This window comes from Rattus rattus, chromosome 8 (genome assembly GCF_011064425.1).
Source record: "Rattus rattus isolate New Zealand chromosome 8, Rrattus_CSIRO_v1, whole genome shotgun sequence".
Taxonomy (NCBI): Eukaryota; Metazoa; Chordata; class Mammalia; order Rodentia; family Muridae; genus Rattus; species Rattus rattus.
In genome coordinates this window covers 46,056,659-46,078,890 of record NC_046161.1, presented here as the reverse complement: position 1 = coordinate 46,078,890, position 22,232 = coordinate 46,056,659, and the positions used below count along the sequence as shown (strand labels likewise).

The 22,232-nt window shown below is 40.3% G+C and overlaps 1 protein-coding gene across 2 annotated transcripts in view; it reads right to left on the bottom strand.

Annotated features, from left to right (window-relative positions):
• Rdx (radixin) overlaps positions 1-21,766 on the bottom strand; it is a 57,418-nt gene extending 35,652 nt beyond the window's left edge. The window contains exons 1-7 of one of the 2 annotated variants that reach the window (XM_032909270.1): positions 21,499-21,766; positions 8,148-8,219; positions 5,293-5,376; positions 3,359-3,454; positions 2,686-2,960; positions 1,226-1,309; positions 429-575 (exon numbers count right to left, since the gene is read on the bottom strand). In XM_032909270.1, coding sequence (XP_032765161.1) covers positions 429-575; positions 1,226-1,309; positions 2,686-2,960; positions 3,359-3,454; positions 5,293-5,376; positions 8,148-8,159 — 698 coding nt within the window. In that variant the 5' untranslated portion in view covers positions 8,160-8,219; positions 21,499-21,766. The remainder of the gene's footprint in view (positions 1-428; positions 576-1,225; positions 1,310-2,685; positions 2,961-3,358; positions 3,455-5,292; positions 5,377-8,147; positions 8,220-21,498) is intronic. The other variant, XM_032909269.1, reaches the window with a different exon arrangement.
• Between the last annotated feature and the right edge of the window lie 466 nt (positions 21,767-22,232).

The window sequence follows — 22,232 nt, the reverse complement described above, 5'->3', positions numbered from 1 at the left end:
TAAGAGCTCCAGACCCTCAGAACCTATCTTACTCAATGAGATTGATGCTATCACTGAAAGAAAATTTTAATTAAATCATATAAAATAATAACAATAGGTTTTTTCACAGATGTGTAATATTCCTAAAATTACCCTATAAGAATCTACCTAATAGTCTATTACTGAGCCTTGTTACCAGATTTCCCTCACAAAGAACCAAAGTGGCACACTGCAAATATAGATGCACTCTCTCATTTAATAAACAGACTCAGAAATAAACTCCGAAACTACAAGGTACTAGGAACAAAACTGGATGTGGAATTAACTAATTCTTTACTGAAAGGACAGAAAACAGCTAGGACAGCAGAGACAGTGACTCTCACAAGCAGAGCGTGTCTGAAAGTCGCTGGTCAGAGGAACAATGAACTCACCAACACCCAGTTACTTACTTGTCATCATGCTCATAAATATTCAGACCCAAAGCATCAACGCCCAGCCACAGCTCAGTACCCTTCTTATTCTTGATTTCAAAGTAGTTGACACCATACATCTCTAGATCTTGTGCAATCTTCAAGTATTCCATCATTGAATCTTCCCTATTCAATGTAATACATTAAAGCAGACACATTAAACATTCAGCAAAACTAAAAATACCTAGGGCTAATATTTAGTATTTTATATTTACTCATCCATATCAGAGGCTGGGAGGTATAACCTGGTTTGGTATCATCACAAACCTTCTGAACATTCATTCATTCGTTCGCTCATTTGGGGGTGGGGGGGATGAGAATATGTTTGTGTGTGTGTATGTGTGTGTGTGTGTGTGTGTGTGTGTGTGGTATGTGTGAACCACAGTAAATGTATAAGCTATGTCAGACTCATTATCCTGACTGAATACTAAGTAAGTCACAGATGTTACTTGGGAAGGCTAAAACAGTTTTAAATAGCTTAAGTTACTTTAGCTCATGCTTTAAAATGGGATATTATACAGCTTACAAAAAGTCAAATGTTTCAAAATGGCTTCCCAATTACTACTAGAAAATTAAGGAACAGGAACAGACAGAGAAGGGGGGACACAACTCTCGCAAGTTGGTTCTTTCCTATCATGTGGGCTCTAGGGATTCAACTTGGGTCATCAGGTGACACCTTTAGCTGTTTGCTGTGCTATTCTCACCCGCCCAAGGAGATTTTTAAGTGAGATGAAATGCTTTCACTTGGAGAAAAACAGAGAAACCCATCCCGATACCTTAGCATCCCCCTGTGTTCTTCATGCCAGTTCTGTATTCTCTCCTCCCACTGCTCTTTGGTCAGTTTGTGTTGTTCCAAAACACTGAAAGGAAAAACATGTAGTTAATGCCTTTGTAATTCAAAAGCCAAAGTACTTCCAAAGTCTAGAGTCCTTTCATAGCTTGACCGAGATAGCTATGACACAAATCAATGCATGCACTAATACTGCACAGAACTAAAATCACAACTGAGGCTATAAAACATGGACTAGAACACAGTGGTGTGCTGTGTCCGAGTCAATATCCTGGCTGAAGACTGAAGTCACAGAAGTCATGTTACTAGGGAAGGCTAAAACAAAGTGTTAGATAGCTTAAAATAGTTTAAAAAGAATATTATATAGTTTACGAGAACTTAAATGTTTCAAATAAATCATACCCTGAATTGAAAAAAGGGCGATATCATTACTAACAGAAAATTAAGGAACAGACAGGGAAACAGAATTCTTGGGTCCTGATTATCCCTTTATTTTCCATATCTATTTTTATGAGTAAATTTAACATTGTCATTTTATGGAGATAATATTCCTGATTTCAAAAAAAGACATATATTAAGCTGAGTATGGTGCTGACCATCTATATAATCCCAGTACTTTAGAAACTGAGGCAGGACAGTTCTGAGTTTGAAGTTAAAATGGGCTAGTCAATGTTTTCAAGGACCATTTGTACTCTACACTAATCCCTATGCCACCAAAGAAGGCACACTCTGAATCACATGGCACCCCACACACCTCTCCTCTAGTAACCTTTGTATTTTATCTGTGAACAAATAGAGTATTCTATTTGTTCTTATTTTTCTACCCTTAATACCAAAGCAGCAAATGCAATATACTTACAATGTGCTATGAATACCATCGACTGATTACAATTCTCTTTAGGTCATAGAGTAATTATCCACTTTTATTTACAGGGGATCCTTAGAGGTTACAAACCTAAGGTCATGAGCTAGCATGGAGCAGATTAGACTTAGTTCCCAAACCTCTTCTTTAGCCATTTGTTTCCCATGCAGGACTCTGAATGTTATAAAGGAACTGCAGACTATACCGTCAACGCCTCCTTTAAAGTCTTTGCAAAATACAGAAAACTTCATTCCATGGAAGAAATAGCTCTTGCCACTTAGTACTCTCACGGTGTTTATTACACATCTATCTGCATGTGTTCCAATGTTTACAAACAGTAATAATTCATATCCTTCCCTAAAGACCAAACCATAACCTCCTTCTGCTGCACATCCTATAGGCATTGAACACAGTAGAACAGAGTTAGTTACACAACACATAAATTAGAGTTGTGACTAAGTCATGATCTTTAAAAAATACGGTCTATGATCTACCTTGCAACTTAAAAATTTTTTAAAGACATTTAGCATACACTTCTGAAATATAATATTAAAGAATATTTAAAAAAGGCATGATTTGCTTACCGCTGTGGTAGGAGTCTGTCATTAGCCAGATAGCCTGGTTTATGAATCTCTTTATTATAATCTCCATACTTGGCTTGAACAGCATACGAAGCCAAAAGAACTGCAGTTTCTGGTGGGCAATATATCTCATCATTTAAGATGGCTTCTTTAACTTGCAAGAAGAAAAGTCTCTGTGTTATTTCTTGAATCAATTCCTCAGAAACATCTTCAGGAAAGAATTTAGCTCTAAACTTGAACTGTAAAGGATTTTCTTTTTTAACATCTTGCTGTGTTACCTAGAATAGTAATTTCAAGTATAATCAACAAAACTTTTAATTCACTGTAAATAAATATATTTACTACCTCATATTCTTTTTGGAAGACGCTCTTGTGCAGTCCTGAGGCTGACAGCAGCTCTGGGAGCCCAGGCCTCAGTTGGACTGACTTGTGTGTGTACCCAAGCTCACCCTGCAGACATTACAGATATGTGCTCAGTGTTAACACCTGCTTCAAAATTCTATTTCTCATATGCTCAGCTCAAACAGAGTGTGTGGTAAAAGTTGATGCTTCAATGAATTAAACGTCATGAGTAATGATTAAGACAGACAACTGCAACAGGAGGCCTGCAGTTAGTCAGGTGCCTTTTCAATGGATTACTAAACATATCAAATTAATGTTATTAAACAAATCTTACCTTTTTATTCAGTTTAAGCCATGTGGAATATCCTTTGCTGTCTACATATTGCAGCCCAAAAAACCAGACCTCACGTAAACCAACTGTTTTTACAACCTATAAAACAGATAAATTCAGTTCAACATTCACACTGTGATGACAACACCTGGCACTACACATCACAAGGACAAACCACACAGGCGGAAAAGGGCTTTCTTCCCTTTAACATGGTCTTTTTAACATGTTCAAAGAACAATTCCAAAAGCAGTTCAGGTTTTCTATTCTCAATCCTGTCATATCACTTCTCTCTTCTTCTTGACTCAGTATTTTCTATCTCCATTTTGTTAGCTCACATCATCGCCTCAACAAACAACAGAACAGTCTGAAGGCTAGCGGCACACGTGTGGTAAACCTGTTTTTGATTCTCACCAAGTGCCACACTAGTACCTAGGCAAAGCACATCACTTTGGTGACAAAGTCTGGTAGCTTCAATGTTCTACTGTCAAAGAGCAGAAATAACTCTTGGACCCTGCCCTCAGTGTACAACTATCTATTCATTTATCACTCCTTTATGGCAAAAGTGTCTCTTGAGCCCAAATGACACACATGTCAAAGTCAAAGGACACTGTTTAGGCATCAGTTGGGCTGTGGGAACTGAACTCAGGTCACTGGGCTTGGCAGCGGGTTCCTTTGCCTGCTGAGCATCTTGCTGGCCCCTTTTAGGCTTTTATGTATGTTTTTGAAAATTCACTAAAGAGTTATTTATCCCATGAAAGTAGAAATGATAATATATAAGTATTCTATAGTTCTTCAAACAACCTGAATATGCACTGTCAAAATTCCAAGCAGTATATGATAGGATTATTTAGGGTGGTAGAGAAAATGTAAGATACGCAACAGCACGCACATGATGGTATCAAAGTTGCATCTCTTGGTCTTGGAGACGCCTCACTTGGTAAACAGTGCTTGTGCTAACTATGAGGAAGGCATGAGCTCAGGTCATATATAGGCCCCGTGAAAACATGCACCAATACAGTAACACCAGTACAGTAATGTAGGATGATGTCATACAGGTGAGGGCAGGTACAAGATAGAATGAGGCCTGTCATTCGACGAGAAGGAAGGATGGGCAGGAGAAAAGTTTTAGAGAGAGGAGGAGACTGGAGTAGGAGAGAGAGAAGCCGCTGAGAGAACATGGAGGCTGATGTTAAGATTCCTCTCTGCACATTTACAGGTTGTTATGAATGTTCTTAAGGGATGGATGTGTACAGGGCTTTGTATGTTTAGGTGGGCAATTATATCTTATCAATTTCATCAGAGGTTATTGTGTGTTCTTTCATGTGGTGATTTAAGTTCAAGAGAGTGTGGTGGCTGGAGGCACTAGGCCACCACGGAATTGGGATGTATATTTCTGGCGTGGTGGCAACCTGCCTTGGGACCTAGATGGGTAGAGATTGCTGCCAGGCTCAGAGAGAGGCATCGGCAGTGTGATATGGGATGGAGCAGAGCAGGTGAGAGGCTTCGCTGACTGAGATGAAGATGTCTACCAGATATCTTGGGGCACTGCGGTGCCAGATCTAGTGCAGGGTAAAAGACAGTTTTATTTTAATTTTACAGCAACACAGTAAGTAGAAGCAGGACTGCTGTGGTTTGCTTGTCCACCAGCTTACTCCAGGTTCAATGACAGACACTGTCTCAATACAATCAGGCAAAAATGATTTGTCACCACTAAACACACACACGTGTATATACCACACAAAGACATATTGTCTGACACACACACACGTGTATATACCACACAAAGACATATTGTCTGACACACACACACACACACACACACACACACACACACACACACACACACGCACACGCACACAGGCACACATACAATTACCCACTCAGGCATGTGTGTCACATAACACACAGGTTGCATGCTTTGTGGGATGAAGTGATACCTGGTCAAAAAGTTGTTTGCCAGTTGTATTGGGCTGAATGGCAAACTCTAGTTCAGCATCCATTGTAGTTACTCTTACATTTATCTGTAATAAAACCAAAAAAAATAAAGTTATTAAGACAGAGAACATATTTACAAAGTAGTAAGCATGAGAACATTCTTTGACTTGTAGTGTTTCTTTGGAACAGGATGCTGGAGATCAAACCCAGGGCTTGGTGCACGTTATGAAAACTTCTACTGCAAAGCTCATCCCTAGCACTTGCTTCTTGAGCTAGTCTAACCATGTGACTCAGGCTTGGCCTATTTGAAATGCTCCTCCCTACCAGTCCCCCCTGCTTGGATTATAGGCATATGCATGTACAGTTAAAACGGGGGGACAGTACTGGGAAATGTGACAGGCCTCACACATGACAGCCAAGGCTCCACAGCTGACCCACACGCCATCTCTAGTTTTACTAAAAGTGATACAGTTTGATTCTTATTACAGGAAATCTTAAAAAGGAGAGAAAAAAATACCTTATAAATACCTCATTGAATTACTAGAGGGTCACCAAGATGGCTTAGTGAACAAAGGCAGACATCTACTGTCAAGCCCGCTGACCTGAGTTCAATCCTGGAACCCATGGTACAGGAAAGAACCACCTCCCAAAGGACATATGGGCATTAAATATAGATCAGATATTTAAGCTGAATGTAACCCCCGAGACTTTGAATGTCATCCAGTATCTTGTGTCATCCACTACCTCATATTTCTTCATTATAAAACTCATATACAATGATGCCATAGAAGCTTGCTACTTTGTATAATTAAATGATAAACTGAGCAATATGCTGAGATTCCACTGAAAATAGCAATCTTTAAGAAAATAAATGATAACAAAGGGGAAAGAGGAACCTCTTCACTGCTGCTAAAGCCACCATGGAAATCAGTATGGGGTTCTTCACAATATAACTTATGGTTCAGCGCTATTAATCTTGAGTCTACAATTAGATTCCAAACCGACACACCACACACTGACATGTCACGGAGACACCTACATGTCCATGTTTGCTACTATACAACAAGCAGGAAACAGAATCAGCTTAGTATCTTTTGATACGTCCTACACGATAAATGTTATACCTGTACACAATAGCATTTTATGCAGTCATAAGGAAAAATGAAATCAAGACATCTGTAGGAAAATGAATGCAACTGGAAATCATCATGTTCATTACGTAAAGTGAGTCAAGACTCAAATACTTCAACCTTAGGCAAAACACAAATCTGATGATGTAACGGTGTGTGTGTGTGTGTGTGTGTGTGTGTGTGTGTGTGTGTGTGAGAGAGAGAGAGAGAGAGAGAGAGAGAGAGAGAGAGAGAGAGAATATGTGTGAGGAGAAGGATCCGTAAGGTAGGGACAAGCTAGGGAACACAAGCTGAGGAGGATGAGGAGGACTGGGCGTAAGAGAAAAACAGGCTCAGAGATGGCAGGCGGGAAACAGAGGGGAATCAAGTATAACACAAAAAGAGTCGTGAGGACAAAACCATTAGGTCTTTACAATTTTTTTTAAGTGAAGAATTTCTCTGACTGGTTACAAAAGACTCATGCTCGTGTAAGATCAAGCCAGTCAACATTCTAGCATGGAATGGGGTAAGGCTCAGGAATCTCCCATTCCTCAGGAGTATTGATGGTTGATGGTTTCTGGGTTTGTTTTCTTAAGGTTGTGGTTCATGGTAGGTTGGCCATGATACAATAAATGGTCCTAGCACCCCAGCACAAACTGAACTTAGTGAATTACTAAAAAATAAAATTAAATTAAATTAAATTAAATAAAACAAGAGGACTTAAGTTCAAAAGGGAAGAAAGAAACAAAGAAGGTAGGGTGGTTAGAGAGCTGAAATAGGGTGGGGTGAATATCATGTATGATAGTATCAAATAGAATGTATTTAAAAGAGAAAGATGCATGTATGTGTTTGTGTGCTGGTATTTGCCCTATATGGGTGCAGGTGTCAAGTGGGTCTCTGAAGAGTATAAGATCCCCTGAAGCTGGAGTTAGAGGAGTTGTAAGATGGCCACCATGGATGATGGGAACTAAACTCAGGGCCTCTGCAAGAGCAGTGCGTGTAATCACTGAGCCAAGTGACTAGCTCCAAGGACTGTTTCCTCCAAGTTTGTGGGACTGTTTCACTTTTTCTTTTAGTTCTTTAAATTTTGTTCATTTTACATCCCCAGTACAATTCCCCTCCCTCCACCCCTCCCAGTCTCTTCCTGCCAATCTTCCCTCTCTTTCACACCCCATGCACTCCTCCTCCACTTCTCTTCAGAAAAGGGCCTGCCCGCCTTGATATCAACCAGCCATGGCATATCAAGTCGCAGTACCTCAAGACTACGAACCTCCTCTATTAAGCCTAAACAAGGCAACCCAGTAATGGGAAACAGTCCCAAAGGCAGGCAACAGACTTCAAACAGAAAGAAAATCATCACAGGTATATAAATTTGGGCTATCATTAATATCACGGTCATGGCATCAAACTAGAATTACGAGAAAGTTGACAGGCATAGTTCCGGCATAACTCTCACTAGTTTCTCCTAACAATAACTTAAAATTATTGAGAACAAAATGTATACTAGATTCTTCTTATATAATCCCTGTCTCCCTCCTTGAGTAAATAAAATTATGTATTTTATATAAAGGAAATCAAGAGCAAAATGGATTAAACAGAAGTCATACAGATTAACTATGAAAGTCAGAATACAACTACACAGCTTGGTCCCAAACTTATTATTTTTAACCTTAACCACCCTGTCACGCATGATTATTCTTCACAGCCCGTACAATGCTAAGCAGTATCAAAAGAAACAAAACACTTACTGGTTTCGGCATTTTCCTTTTCTTGTTTGTTACCTTCTTCAGAAACTCTTCACTTCTATAAACAATTATCGCCTGTTAGAGAAAAGGAAGATGCTTTGTTACCCTTCACATTAGGGTTTTCCTCTGCCTTGCAGGGATAAGATAACAAGTAGGGTACTTTAAAAGCAGGTTAGAAGTGGCACTCTGAGCTCCTATGCTCACACTCAAAAGTCTTGGGCTAGTATCTCACATGCCCTAAAGCCTGATGTACAGTACTGGAAGCATTGCACATCTCAAACAGCACAGCATAAAGGACGCTCATCTAAAAGACAGCAAGAAAACCTGACCGCTATAGGCCTAAAGACTGCCTCTCCCGTCCAAGCGCAGCCATGCCCCAGCCCTGTGTGGGAAAAGATAGTACTGATGAAGACGGCAGCTTCAAGTCTAAGGAAAACTCAGGATTTCCTTTCTTATGTACTGTCAGATTTAAAAAAAAAAAAAAAATCTGATGAAAATGGTTTTTCTTAAAAATTATTTTTCTTTTTGAAATTCTAAAAACTGAAAAAGAAAATACACAATAGTGTACTTATCTAAAGTGTACAAGGAGCCACAGCTCTGCGTAGCAACACAGCTATGCTAGTCCCCAGCTAGTCAGTGACCCCGCTGACACTACAACAGTCAGCCCTACTAATGCTGACATGTGACTTCTCTCACTAAGGCACCCACCTTAGCAGGGAAGGACTACCCTGTTGTCCTTCAACGAAAATGTTTGCCTTTCTGAAAAATCTACCAAGCCTTTACCAGACGTCTAGGAAAAAATTCCAGCATCAAAACTGTGACTAATGTTCTATCAGAGACATTAAAATTTATGTAGATACTATTACTGCCAAGAAGATAGTTGTAGGCCCAGCTAAATTAACACACATTCAAATAAGGTAATTTCCCTAAATTTTATTCACACACATGCCAATAAACGTCTACATACACAGAAACAATTTTCTGGAGCTCTGTAGGCTGTGTTTCATGTTTGTATCTGAGTCACTGGCAATGACATTCAAGAGGAAGTAGGTATTAAACCCCCACTCCTGAACTTTTTCTAGCCTATTCCCTATCACCCCTCCTAAATTTTCAGTCTCACAGGCCACATTTTCTGAATTAAAGGAGTTAATTTATAGCTGAGTTAAAGGAGTTTCAAGTCAAACGTTCATGTTCAAAACGAAGGTAGCATCTAAGAAATGTTTAAGGATACAGTTCTCCTTTGGGGGGGGGAGTGCTATCTTGAGTGGAGGAAACATTTGTCACACATTTAAGCTACACCATTTTTATACATTGCAAGGTCAATGGTTTTGGGTTGTTTCTGTTTGTTGGTTTTGAATTTTGTTTTTTCACACATGTTCTACTCTTTCACAAAATGACCTAGAACCTCTTGCTCAGGCTGGCCTCAAATCCTGGGCCAAATGCCTGGTATCCTCTGATTTGTATATGGACTTCTCTGGCTCATTACTAAGCTCTTAAATATTCGGTTTTCAATCGTGATTTCTAATAACTATTTTAAATGTTTTGTTATTGTTTTCCCATTTTACATTTTCAAATTCAAGAGTTATAGGTCTATAGGCAAAATACTAATTTTGTATAGTTTCTGCATTTGTTTCAATATTTAAATTTTAGTGCAGTGTCACTTGTTCCAGATATAAGCAAAAATACTACATTGTATGTGTTGGGTAACATGTTAGATCAAGCTAAGACAAGCGTTTATTTTTTTTAATCTCTCATTCTACTCACTTTAGTCTGCTTAACCAATCTGACAGAAAATACACCAAACTGACTTCTGATAAAATGTCAATTTTTCACTTACATAATTTTTTAGGCTGGTTATCAGGTAAGCAATTCCAGAACTGTTACATCTTCCCAGTAAAAGCCCTCTCCATAAGCAGTAATAGAACTGTACACACACCATGTGGATGCTGCTTGCTTAGCACTGGCTGTTACTATGTCTCTTTATTCTGGCAACTGTTAGCACCCCTGAGCAGTCAGCTGTCAATTTAAGTCATTCCCCCTTGCACTGATCTTTCTACATTAACAACACTTACTTTTCTTTAGTGTCAGATTCCCTACAAACTGCCAGATATGTGGTAAGCTTCCTCATTTTTTTTATTGGCTATTTATTTACATTTCAAATATTATCCCCTTTTCCGGAATCCTGTCCACAACCCCCCCATCCCATCCCCGTCTCCCTTTTTCTAAAAGGATGTTCCCCTACCCAACTACCCACCCCTTCCCACCTCCTCGCATTTACATTCCCCTACACTGTGCGGGGAGGGGGTCAAGCCTTGGCAAGACCAATGGCTTCTCCTTCCACTGGTGCCCAACAAGGCTATCCTCTGCTACATCTGCAGCTGGAGCCATGGATCTGTCCATAGTTGGTATTGTTTTTCTTTTATGGGTTGCAAACCCCTTCAGCTCCTTCAATCCTTCCTCTAACTCCTTCATTAGGGACCCCGTTCTCAGTTCAATGGTTGGCTGTTAGCATCTGCCTTTGTATTTGTCAGGCTCTCGCAGAACCTCTCAGGAGACAGCTATTATCAGGCTCCTGTCAGCAAGCACTTCTTGGTATCAGCAATATTATCCGGATTTGGTGGCTGTATATGGGCCGATCCCTAGGTGAGGCAGGCTCTGGATGGCCATTCCTTCAGTCTCTGCTCCAAACTTTGTTATTTCCTCCTCTGAATATTTTTGTTCCCTCTTCTAAGAAGGACTGAAGCATGCACACTTTGGTTGTCCTTCTTGAGCTTCATGTGGAAGCTTCCTCATTCTAAAGCCTTAGCTTTGCTTGGATTCTAGCAATCGATTAGCAACGCCTCTTCTTCTGTCTAGGTTCTTTTCACTCAGTAGTTCTGAACACATTCTGACACTCTATCTAATCTCTGACCATGTTTTCAAAATGTCCATCCGTTTAACTGAGTGATACTCCTCTGGCCGGCAGGTTTCTACAGTGGAGTGTCTGTATGTCTTGCATTTTCAGGCCAGGTTTCACAAGGTAGCTCTGGTTGTCCTACTAGGACTCACGCACTTGAGGTATCCCTATCTCTGCTTCCAGGTGCTAGAATTATACAGGTCCAGCTTCTCCAGATTTAAGATTGATTTTTTTTTTATGTGTATGTGTGTTTGTGTGGATGTATGCCATGTGTGTGCAGGTGCTCACCGGGGCCAAAAGAGGCGATCAGATGCCCTGGCACCAGATGTACGGGCAGCTGTGAGCTATTTGATGTATGCTCTAGGACTCAAACTGCGTCCTCTGAAGAGCAAGAACTGCTCCTAACCACTGAGCCACCTCTCCAGCCCCACTCTCAGTTATTTTCAATGTATTTTATCTATCTAGGATTTAAAATTTTGGTGTTTTATTAATAGAAAAATGTTTTCAAAGATTTTTAAATTTCCATTTCTATGTGTGTGATGGTGTTTGCTGAGACCAGAAGAGGATGTCAAAATGTGGAGCTCAAGTTAGAGGTGGCTGTGAGTGGCCCAATTTGAGTGCTAGGAACTTAGCTTGGGTCCTTTGGAAGAGCAGCAATGGTTCTAATCACTAGGCAATCTATAACATCACTAGAAAGTCTTTTTTTTTTTTGATTGAAAAAGTTTTTAATACTTTCATGGTATAATATTTTAAAATCTTTTTATTTACTCTATATCTCTTTAATTTGATTTTTCAGCTCTAAGAGGCTTGTTTTTCATAGCTGATCATTTTAGAGAGCTTACATCCCTAGTGAACTCTCCAAAGGGGGAACCTTGCCAGCCGTACTGCACTGCATATCCCTGTGGAGGGGCTTCTGGGGGGCTTCTTTGTGGCCAGCAATTATTATATCAGTCCCAAATCACAATAATCACAATTCTCTCTAGAAAGTTATTTTTTTGATTTCTTACGAATGATTTTATTTATGTAAGTACACTGTGGCTCTCTTCAGACACACCAGAAGAGCGTCTCAAATCTCATTCCAGATGGTTGTGAGCCACCATGTGGTTGCTGGGAATTGAACTCAGGACCTCAGGAAGAGCAGTCAGTGCTCTTAACCACTCAGCCATCTCTCCGGCCCCTAGGGTTTGACTTTTAAATTTTTAAAAGTTTATAAAAAGTTTTTAAAAGTCAGATGTGAAACTTTGAAAGGTATATTTCACTAACCTGTTATATTCCATAATGTGGTATGCACAGGAATTCTACCTTTAAAATTTCTAGGACAAACTATGTGTAAGTGGAATTAAAATCTAAGTTTTAGTCAAGTTAGTGATCAACGAACAATTTTCATATCAAGATACTATTAACCATGAATGGTGCATATAGGATCATATACTTTAAATAAAACTAGCATTTGCCAGTAGCAAAACAGAAAATAAAAGATTACATGAAAAGTTAACGTGAAACTAACTTATTCAGCATCTTTTCTCCTCTCTCTCTGTATGGCTACCAAACATACAAACTCACTCTTTTCGTGTTACTATTCATAAAGCAATGACTCTCTTCTCCCCTTTAACTTTTTGAATGTTTCTCTTGCAGGTTTATAAATGTGATCAATTTTTGCCACTCCAGTTTCTCCCCCGCCTGCATTACTTCAGAGGTTCCACCCTATCTCTTTTCCACACCAACCTCCTCAGAAACACAAAGGTAGGCGCACCTACCTAGTCTTCAGTTTAGAGGCTTCTGTCTCAAGGGATGCTGGCAGCAGCTGTCTCCACTTCCCACCACCTACCACACGAATAAACAAAATGCCACAAAGAGGAGACTGATATATAGCATCCTTCATCCTTCAACTCTGAGGAGGACCCTCCTGGTACCACAGACACTGCCGCATGCTGACACTGAAGCCTCATTAATTAACACCAAACTAATTTTACTTTCAAGTTATTCTTTTCCCAAGGCCTAATGGTAATTATTTTCAGTCTTCTGGGATTGGAACTATGGAAGGGCACAATAGTTGTCTTTACATAAATTTTAAAAGAACTCTTGGCCAATTTACTGGGAAACTAGGAAGTAATACAACAAAAACAAGTTTAAAATGCACCAATTAGGTAAATGGGCAAATCAATGGTTATGACACTGACAAAGAAATTATCAATTCACTTTTTTCTCTGCATGGGATACTCTAGGGAGGCCTGTGAACCACCTCCCAAAGGTGTTTAAGCTCATAAATAAATGTGCGAAATACATAAAATTACAAGAAACCTATTATGCTTGAATGTAATTATCAAAACTTTTACGTCTATGTCAGATATATCAAATACACAAATATACTTGATTCTTTTCCAGCATTTTAAATAACAGTACTTGATTTAATCACCAGACTTGTTAATAAAGATCATTATAACCACTATACTGAGGGCTGGAGAGATGGCTCAAAGGTTAAGAGCACTGACTGCTCTTCCTGAATTCAATTCCCAGCAACCACATGGTGGCTCACAACCATCTGTAATAGGATCAGATACCCTCTCTTCTGGTGTGTCTGAAGACAGCAACAGCATACTCATATTAAATAAATAAATCAATAAATAATTGCTTCTTTTTGGTAAAAGTTATAAATCTTTAAAAAATAATAACATAACTTGAATGTATTATGAAGATCCCTGATAAATCTTAGGGGAACAGTCTCTCTGATACTGCCATTCATAACAGAATATATGAAAAAGGTACAACTTTATCCAAGTTCACACACACACTCTGAGGTTTAAAAACCTTAAAAATAACAAGAAATGTTTATTTTATATATATATATATATATATATATATTAGCTTAATAGTGTAATAATACCTTTTTTTTTAAACTTATGTAATTCCAAAGTGAAGTGCAGAGGACAAAGCTATCTGTAGAATGCTCACTTTAAAGACACTTACAGATTAGGTCAAATTCTCATAACTGCCTGCTTCTCCTCACCCTACTTTGGTATTCCAAACCCTATACCTCTAAAAAGAAAGGCAGATGTGGTTATAAGACTTGCGCAAAGGCATGGAACTAGTTAGTGAGGTCAGAGACCTTCAAAGCCTGGGTCTGGGTCCGGATGGTCCTTTTCTGTTTTCTTCATGCAGTCCTAGTCAACAAAAGGGACTTTTAAGAAGAGGCTGAGAAAGCTTTCAGCATCAAGCTGAACAAAATTAAAGCTGCAAGCTGATATAGTCCTAAAGATATCTGAGACTTACGCATGTGGCAGTAGTCTATGTTTTAAAGAGATTTTCAAGAAAATTATTTGCAAGTTTTGAGAAAACTTTAAATTCTAAAACTTAAATGAAAAACAGAAATACAAAAATAACATATTATCTTGAATTTCAATTCTGACCTAAAATTTTAAAATCTTTATAATTGATACGAAATTAAAGTTGTATCTTCTTACATTGGTATAGAATTTATTTTCATACAGATTTAAGATTTTCATTGATATATATTTCTTATATTGATACAAAAATTGGGGTTAATATTGTTACTCTTAGACAGACATTGTGCCTATGCACCTCATTCAAGAATACAAAGCTTAGGCCCAGTCCTCCTACGACTGCTATTACAAACTGAGTTTCAGATGATTGAGCAATATGGGTTAAGATCCAGAGAACAAACTCATGGCTCTGAGTTAATTATAAAAGGCTGTTTTCGAGATATTTCAATTAGAAATATCTGAGACTTGTTCATATGGTAGTATTCTGTTTTAAAGATGTTTTTAAAAACATATTTGCAAATTTTGAGAAAGTTAATTTCTAAATCTCAAATGCAAAACAGAACTACAAAAATCACATGTCTTGAATTTGGAAACTAACCTAAAAATTCTTGAAATAATCTATATTGTTACTAAGGTGATCAGAAAGGCAAATGAAGCATTATCATTTGTAAATATGTGCTAAAATAAGACAGTCATCTCCAGTTCAACTTCTTCATTTTACATTTAAGAAAACATTTTTTAGATGCTGGAGAGATGGTTAAGAGCACTGACTAATTAATAAGTTCAATTCCCAGCAGCCACATGGGGCTCACCACCATCTGTAATGGGATCCGATGCCCTCTTCTGTTGTATCTGAAGACAGTGACAGTGTACTGAGATATAAAATAAATATATAAATCTAAAACAAACATTTTTACACTGTTAGAAATGGTTAGAGGAAAGCAGATTCACGTAGCAGTAAAGAACCAGACTCAACCCTGAACTACAAATTCCTTACACCTTACGTATTTTGAGACATTAGACGTTACTTAGCAGTAGCTGGGTTTTTTTACTCTTGATGATGATCTAGGCTTATATCCTTTAGCTGGTGGCTATTTTCAAGGACAACATTTTCTTCTTAACGTTATAAAATGGCCAAGCTAGTACAAATCAATGAGACATCCAACACAAACATAATAAAGCTTACTTTATCTTGTTCCAAAACCATGTCAGTTAGTTCACTGAATTTGAGAATTAAAGTATCACATTTGAGGACTATGATCATCATGCTGTTTGTTTGAGGTGTACACAGTAATCTTTCTGATCTATACACCTCTACTTAAAACCAAACTAAGTTTGTACAGTTTCTCTAAATATAGAACCTAGAACCTAGAAAATTATAAGTTCTCATGACATCTAACAAAGTTTAATCCATTCCCCCATTCAATGAATGTACAACTTTTTTAAAATTAATTTATTTATTTTATGAATATGAGTACACTGTAGCTGTCTTCACACACCAGAAGAGGGCATCTGATCCCATTACAGATGGTTGTGAGCCACCATGTGTTTGCTGGGAATTGAACTCAGGACCTTTGGAAGGGCAGTCAGTGCTTTTAACCGCTGAGCCATCTCTCCAGCTCCCGAATGTCCAACTTTTGACACTTCAATATGGCACTGTCATCTACAGATGTGTTAGGATGCACATAGCTATCCTCAACCATATCAGACCACAGACATAACACTTGAAAAGACACAGTCAATTAACCATAGCTAACATGCTGTACATCCTCACTGTCTGTTTTACAAAGGGAGGATTCCTTTTTAAGAACAAACACATCTACTCTGGTTGTCTTTTATTCAAAAGATTATTAATTTACGAAACAGGAATATTTAGAAGAATTTTAAACAAAGAAATATCCAAAATTGACATCCCAGATAATTCTTAGAGCATAAGCCACAGTCCTACTTAACCCACATTTACGATATCCAACATGGCACATGTTCTTTACCCTGTCAGCCCCTCAGTCAGTATCTCTTCCATCTTTAAGGCCTAAATGCAACAGTATTTACCATACTGTAACAACGGCCTGGATATATGACTGACACCTTAAAAACAGTTCAGCAAACTTTCTTTGTAAAGGACCAGGTAAATAAACATGTTAGGTTCCATAAGCCATAGTCTGATGTTGCAATCGTTCAAATAAAACTTTAACTGTGAAAACTGGCAGGAGGCTGGACTTAATCCTGTAGAATAACTTAATAAAGCATTTTAACAGCAATTAATGTTTTTCATTTTATAATTATTTAAGATCTGAACCAAGAATGTTAGTTGCATGTTCATTTAAGCATTTCTAATGTATAACAGATCACTTTGGATCTTTTTCCATTTGGGGACAAAAAAGAACTCAATGTATTTGGTATATTACTGGAAAATAGCAGAACATAATAAAAAAAAATCTGTTCAACAGTGGCGAAATCGGGAGATATGGAACATGCTACAATCCTGGTCAAGGAGCAGAAGACATCTTGGGAGAAGCTTCTGAAAATGAATCCTCCCCATTGCCCTGGATACTCATCCCTAGAGCTAACCAAAGTAACAAATCATCTTAGTCTAAGCTAATGGGGAAGGCCCAGGCCAGAGTGAGAAGTTTCTATTACTTTTACTCAGTGTATCTTAAACGATGTAAAGACTCAAAACCTTACGAATTCACTTGCAGCAAGTCTCTTATTTAATTTCAACTTTTTAAAAGTAAAAGAAACATTTAAGGTCCTGAAAGCCAAAAACTAAATTTAGAAATAACTAAAATTTAGAGAAAAAATCCTCTAGATATCAATTCCTGGTAGTACAATTTATAAAGTTAGTTACCCCACTATCTCGGACAAAATAATAATGTAGTACTCCTTTGCTCCTGTATGTAAAAACATACCCAATCTCACCTCACCGATGGGACTGAATCCTATTAGGTACTCTATCATTGAACTCTTATCTGCTGCCCTTTATTTGTTGTTTTTATTTTGAGATGGGGATCTCACTAAGTTGTCCAGACTGACTTTGAGCATGCAATCCCCTGCCTCAGACCAGGACAGCTAGGATCACAGATTTGTACCATAAAGCCCAGTTTAAAGCAATCTTTCAATACAGTACAAATTTTTTTGTTCTTGTTTTTCTTTCAAATTGGAGACGTGCTAATTCTCTCTGCAAAAGGCAAAGAGTAACGATTTCAGGTTTTCTAAATCACATGGTTTGCCATCCTGGCTCAAGAGAAGCCACAGGCAATATGTAAACAACCAGAATGTACAAGTTCCAATAAAACCTAGCTTATTTTCATTTTTGTTCTTTCATGTTTTCAGGGTTTCTCCATGTAGCCTTGACCATCCTGGCTCAATTGGAGACCCGTCAATCTCTGCCTTCCAGTCCCTGTTGGGACTAAAGGCATGTGCCACCACTGCCTGGCCAATAAAACTTTATTTACAAAAATGTGGGCAGGCTGGATTTGGCCTACTGGTTTTAACTGGCTAATAGACAAAACAGTTACCAATCTTTCCAAGTAAATTAACTTTACTACTCTATCACTTCCAATGTATATAAAGCATAAAGAAATCAGCATTTTTTTAGTTGTATCACTCACTAGATGTATAAATCTAGTGATAGTGTTTGTAACATAAAATATGTAAATTAGAATTATACTTAAAAGGTCAACTATAAAGAAAAAAAGAGAAAGCTTAATCATACACAAATTTATAGCAAGTTACCTATTCAACAAAACTAGGTTATTTAATCACGGTATGGTGGCACATACCTTTAATCTCAACATTCTGGAGGCAGAAAATCTCTGTGAGCTCCAGGCTAACCTAGTCTACATAGCAAGTTATAGGACAGCCAAGGCTACCCTGTCTCAATACAACTAAGAACAAAAACCCTAGTTACTTTAAATTGGTGAATTTGCAACACTGCTATACATAATTGCTGTCTCCTGTGGAGGAAATCCATACAACCCCCACCTTTCCCACTAACCTGGTTACTAGCTAGAGTCTACTATTAAAGACAGAGAAGAAATTAATCAGACACCTACTCCTTTCTAAATAGTTTCCAGATAAAAAAAATACATATAGATGCTGCTATAAATAATAAACCTGTTTCAAAAGGCATTTTGTGCTTATGTGTGAGATGTATGTATATGTACATGTTTTTGTGCGTGTAAAAAATTTTACTGAGAATTTACACTATACCTTAGGAAGAAAAAAAGCAAGCCTCACCACTAATCATAAACCAATGTACTTACACAATACTTCTGAGAATTAGTATATCAAATTCCATTAATTTCATTGAAATGACAAGAATTTGAAAAATACAATATATTTGATGTTTAAGGTCTGCTACAGCACAACCTTATACTAGTAGACTTGAGATCCACAAGTGTGCTCACCCTTGCAGGAGCACTACCACTTTCTATACATAAGGCAATTGTATGAAAAATGGGGCCATGGACAGGACTGCAGAGTTCTGGGGCATGAAGATGAGCTTTTTTTCTATGGCTTTACATCTTTCTGGGTGTTATAACTTTACCATGGAGTATATTATTTTTATAGTGTTTTTAAATTTATTTATTTAATGCATATTCATACACTATAGCTGTCTTCAGACACACCAGAAGAGGGCATCCCATTACAGATGGTTGTGAGCCACCATGTGGTTGCTAGGAATTGAACTCAGAACCTCTGGAAGAGCAGTCGGCGCTCTTAACGTCTAAGCCATCTCTCCGGCCCTTTTATAGTGTTTTTAATGATTTAAAATATACGTCCATAAGTACTAAGAAGCATATAGTACTTATATATTATATAGGGCAGATTGGATAGCTGTAAAACACATGAGAGAACAGAAAAACTGAGGACAGACTGGATGAGCTTCCTATTGGAGTCTGAAGTCAGGGCTTTCCCAGAACACCCTCTAGTGACACCTATGGTCTAGAAACTTAAAATAACCTTATGGGGCAGCAACTTAATCCAGCTCCCTATTCAGGGTGTCAACAGGGTAAAGTAGTACCCATCAGCCCAAGTCATCCAGGAGTGATTTCCTTACTTCCCAGACTGCAGCAATGAGAGAGGCCCAAGCCAGAGAGTGACTTAATCTCCCAGGCTTCACCAATAACAGGAAACTATTGCCTATGCCCCACGGATATGCTCTTCTGCACAGCTCAGCCTTCCCTACCTCAATGGGACAAGATTTTAAAAGCCCTGGTCCTAGGGGAAAGAAAGTTAACATTTGTCACCCCGTTTTTAAATGGCTCAACTTAAAGTGTGTTGTTTTAAATGAATGAAAATTCTGGACTCTCACCATCACTCAACATTTCAAAACCTACTATATCAGACTGTACATAATTTTATATTAAGAGATTGAAAAACTAAAAATAAAAATCTTTAAGTCTTTCAACCACTCACCAGAGATTAAAAACTAGCTAATAATTAATTCTTCTCTTGGGAATGGTGAAGCAAAGAACAAAACTCAGTTGGTGAACCTTTCTCCCATCCCCCATCCCCCCAAACCCCAACTACTGACGGCTACCAAGAGAGGCAGAAACCAAACCTGTTGTCCCTAACCACTGCACAAAAATGAAGCTGTGTAATCTCCACCCAGGTAACGACAATTCCCACAAAATTAAGATTTAATGTGTTTTTCCGCACAGCAAAATCTATTAAATCTATCCTACAAACATCAGAGCTCCTCCTACATTCTCTCCTTGTATGAAGCTACATTTGAGCAAACCAGTATGTAGGACCCACAGAGGCAAGGGCTTCACATCTAAGTGTCACAATCAAACTCCTTCTCCTGTAGACAAGCTAAAGACTTCCTAGTGACAACGGGAGTTATGTTCCAAAATACAGTTTTCAAAGGGATTTATGCAAAGAAAGCCAGTGTGGTTCTTTTCACAGCATACTGACAATTTGAAAAGGAGTCTGCATTTTGTCATATTTGAAGAAATTATTATGAAAGATAAGGTACACCCTGGTGCAAGTGACAAAACTCTAAAGATACAAACAAACCAACAACGCAGTCCTAAACATTAGGCTCTCTTTTCAGATCTGATGGGGCTGTTTTGCCAAGCAGATTAAGCCATTATTTATGCAGCAAAATGAACAGGGCAATTGTTTATTCTGTGCTCCGTCACAGTTTTATAAGTATTCTATAAAAAAAAAAAAAAAGATGTTTGGTCAACAATAGATTGCAGTGTCCAAGTACTCTTTCATGACATGAACCCTTGTTATCTTGGGCTTTTACATTTACATCATGCAAATCTTGGTGCCTCCACACAGCCAACAAGGCATCTCCCTCACTCCTCTTTTTACAAATCTCAACTGTACTTTAAAAAAAAATTATAAACTTGACCTCTAAACACATTTCCAATGAAAAACCACTCCTGGGGGGTTGGGGAGGGGGGCAAAACCACCCAGAATCCTGGCAACGTTTACAGAAACATCTGTGTAGGTGCAGACGTGCTATTTCACTGAAATAGCGTACTGCTCCCTTTCTAACTTAGCTGGGAGATGGGAGTTTGGGAGCCCCGAAAGGTAGAAATGCTTAGTTTCCCGGTGGGGGTCTGCTAATACTGCGCCAGCGACTCCGAGGAGCGGGCAAGTCCGGGGGCCGGGAGGACACGGGCAGCCGACTGCAGCCCCAGGTAAAGGTGGCTGGGAGCTCGGGCCTGGCCTCGCGGGCTCGCACGGTGGGACCGGGCAACGCGACGGCCTTTCCGCTGCTAGGGTGTCCGCACGCTCTCTAGTAATCCAACACCCCGACTTTCAAACAGGAGGCCGGGGGAGAAGTTCTAGCCTTGCCGCCCCCCGTCCCCGGGTTTCGAGAGAGCAAGGGACCTACGCTCCACGCGGCCCCCGGGGGCGCGCCGGGCCGGGCCCGGGGCCCAGTCCAAGGCGGCGGGAACCCGCACCGCCCGACGCACGGGGCGGCCAGGCCGACGGTGGACGGCGCGGAGCTGCGGGAGACTCCGGGTGAGTGGCATGGCTCAGCCGTTAACGACTGCGGCGCCTCTCCGGCGGCCAGGCGCGAGCCCGTCTGTGAGGCGCGCCAGGCCCCGGGTCGCGGCGCCACAGCCCGGCAACTTCTGGCCGCCACCTCAGCGCCTCGGTGGGGAGAGCAGCACCCGGGCCTGGGACGGGGAGCGCGCCGAGCAGGGCTTACCCCAAAAATGAGCGGCTCCTTCCTTGCCCGCCGCCGGCTGGCTGAGGCGGGGCTCGGCGGGGGCGTCGCGGCTGGCGGCGAGCGAGCGGAGAGTCGGCGGTGCGAGCCCTGAGCCGCCTGAGAGAAGACGCGCCGCAGCCGCCGCAGACAGCTCGGCAATATGGCCGCCCGGCGCCTCCTCGGGGGGGAAGGCGGGGCCGCCCCGCGCCCCCTCCTCCCGCGGCCCGCCAGTGGCGGGGCGAGGCCGGGACTCGAGCGCCAACACCGCGGCCGCAGCGAGAGCGTGTCCCCCGGCCGCCCCCGGGGTTTGGCGCCACAGGCGGAGTGGAGTGGGCCTCAGCCAGGGGACGCGCTGCGGGGCCTTCGCGAAGCCTTCCCGAGGGACGAGGACGCCGCGGGTCAGCCCGAGTCCGAAGCCCGCAGTGAACGAAGCGGAGCCGCGCGGCCCGAAGCTCGCCGTGCGCCCGCCGCCAGCCCCCGCCCCGCGTGTGGAAACTTGAAACTCCCGCTGGTGCCAGGGAACTCACGGAGGGCGTTTCCAGCGCCCCCGAGGTGGAGCTGTTCCCAGGAGGAGGGGGAATCGGGCAGCCGCTCCTGGGTGTAGTTCGGTGCTAGGCTGCAGGATCCCGGGCTAGGAGAGGGAAATAGGCCCAGTGTTTGCAACAAAAGAACATTAATTTATGCGGATTTTTAACCAACTAGAAAGGCTGGCTGGTTTTAATTTTGCAGTGTTT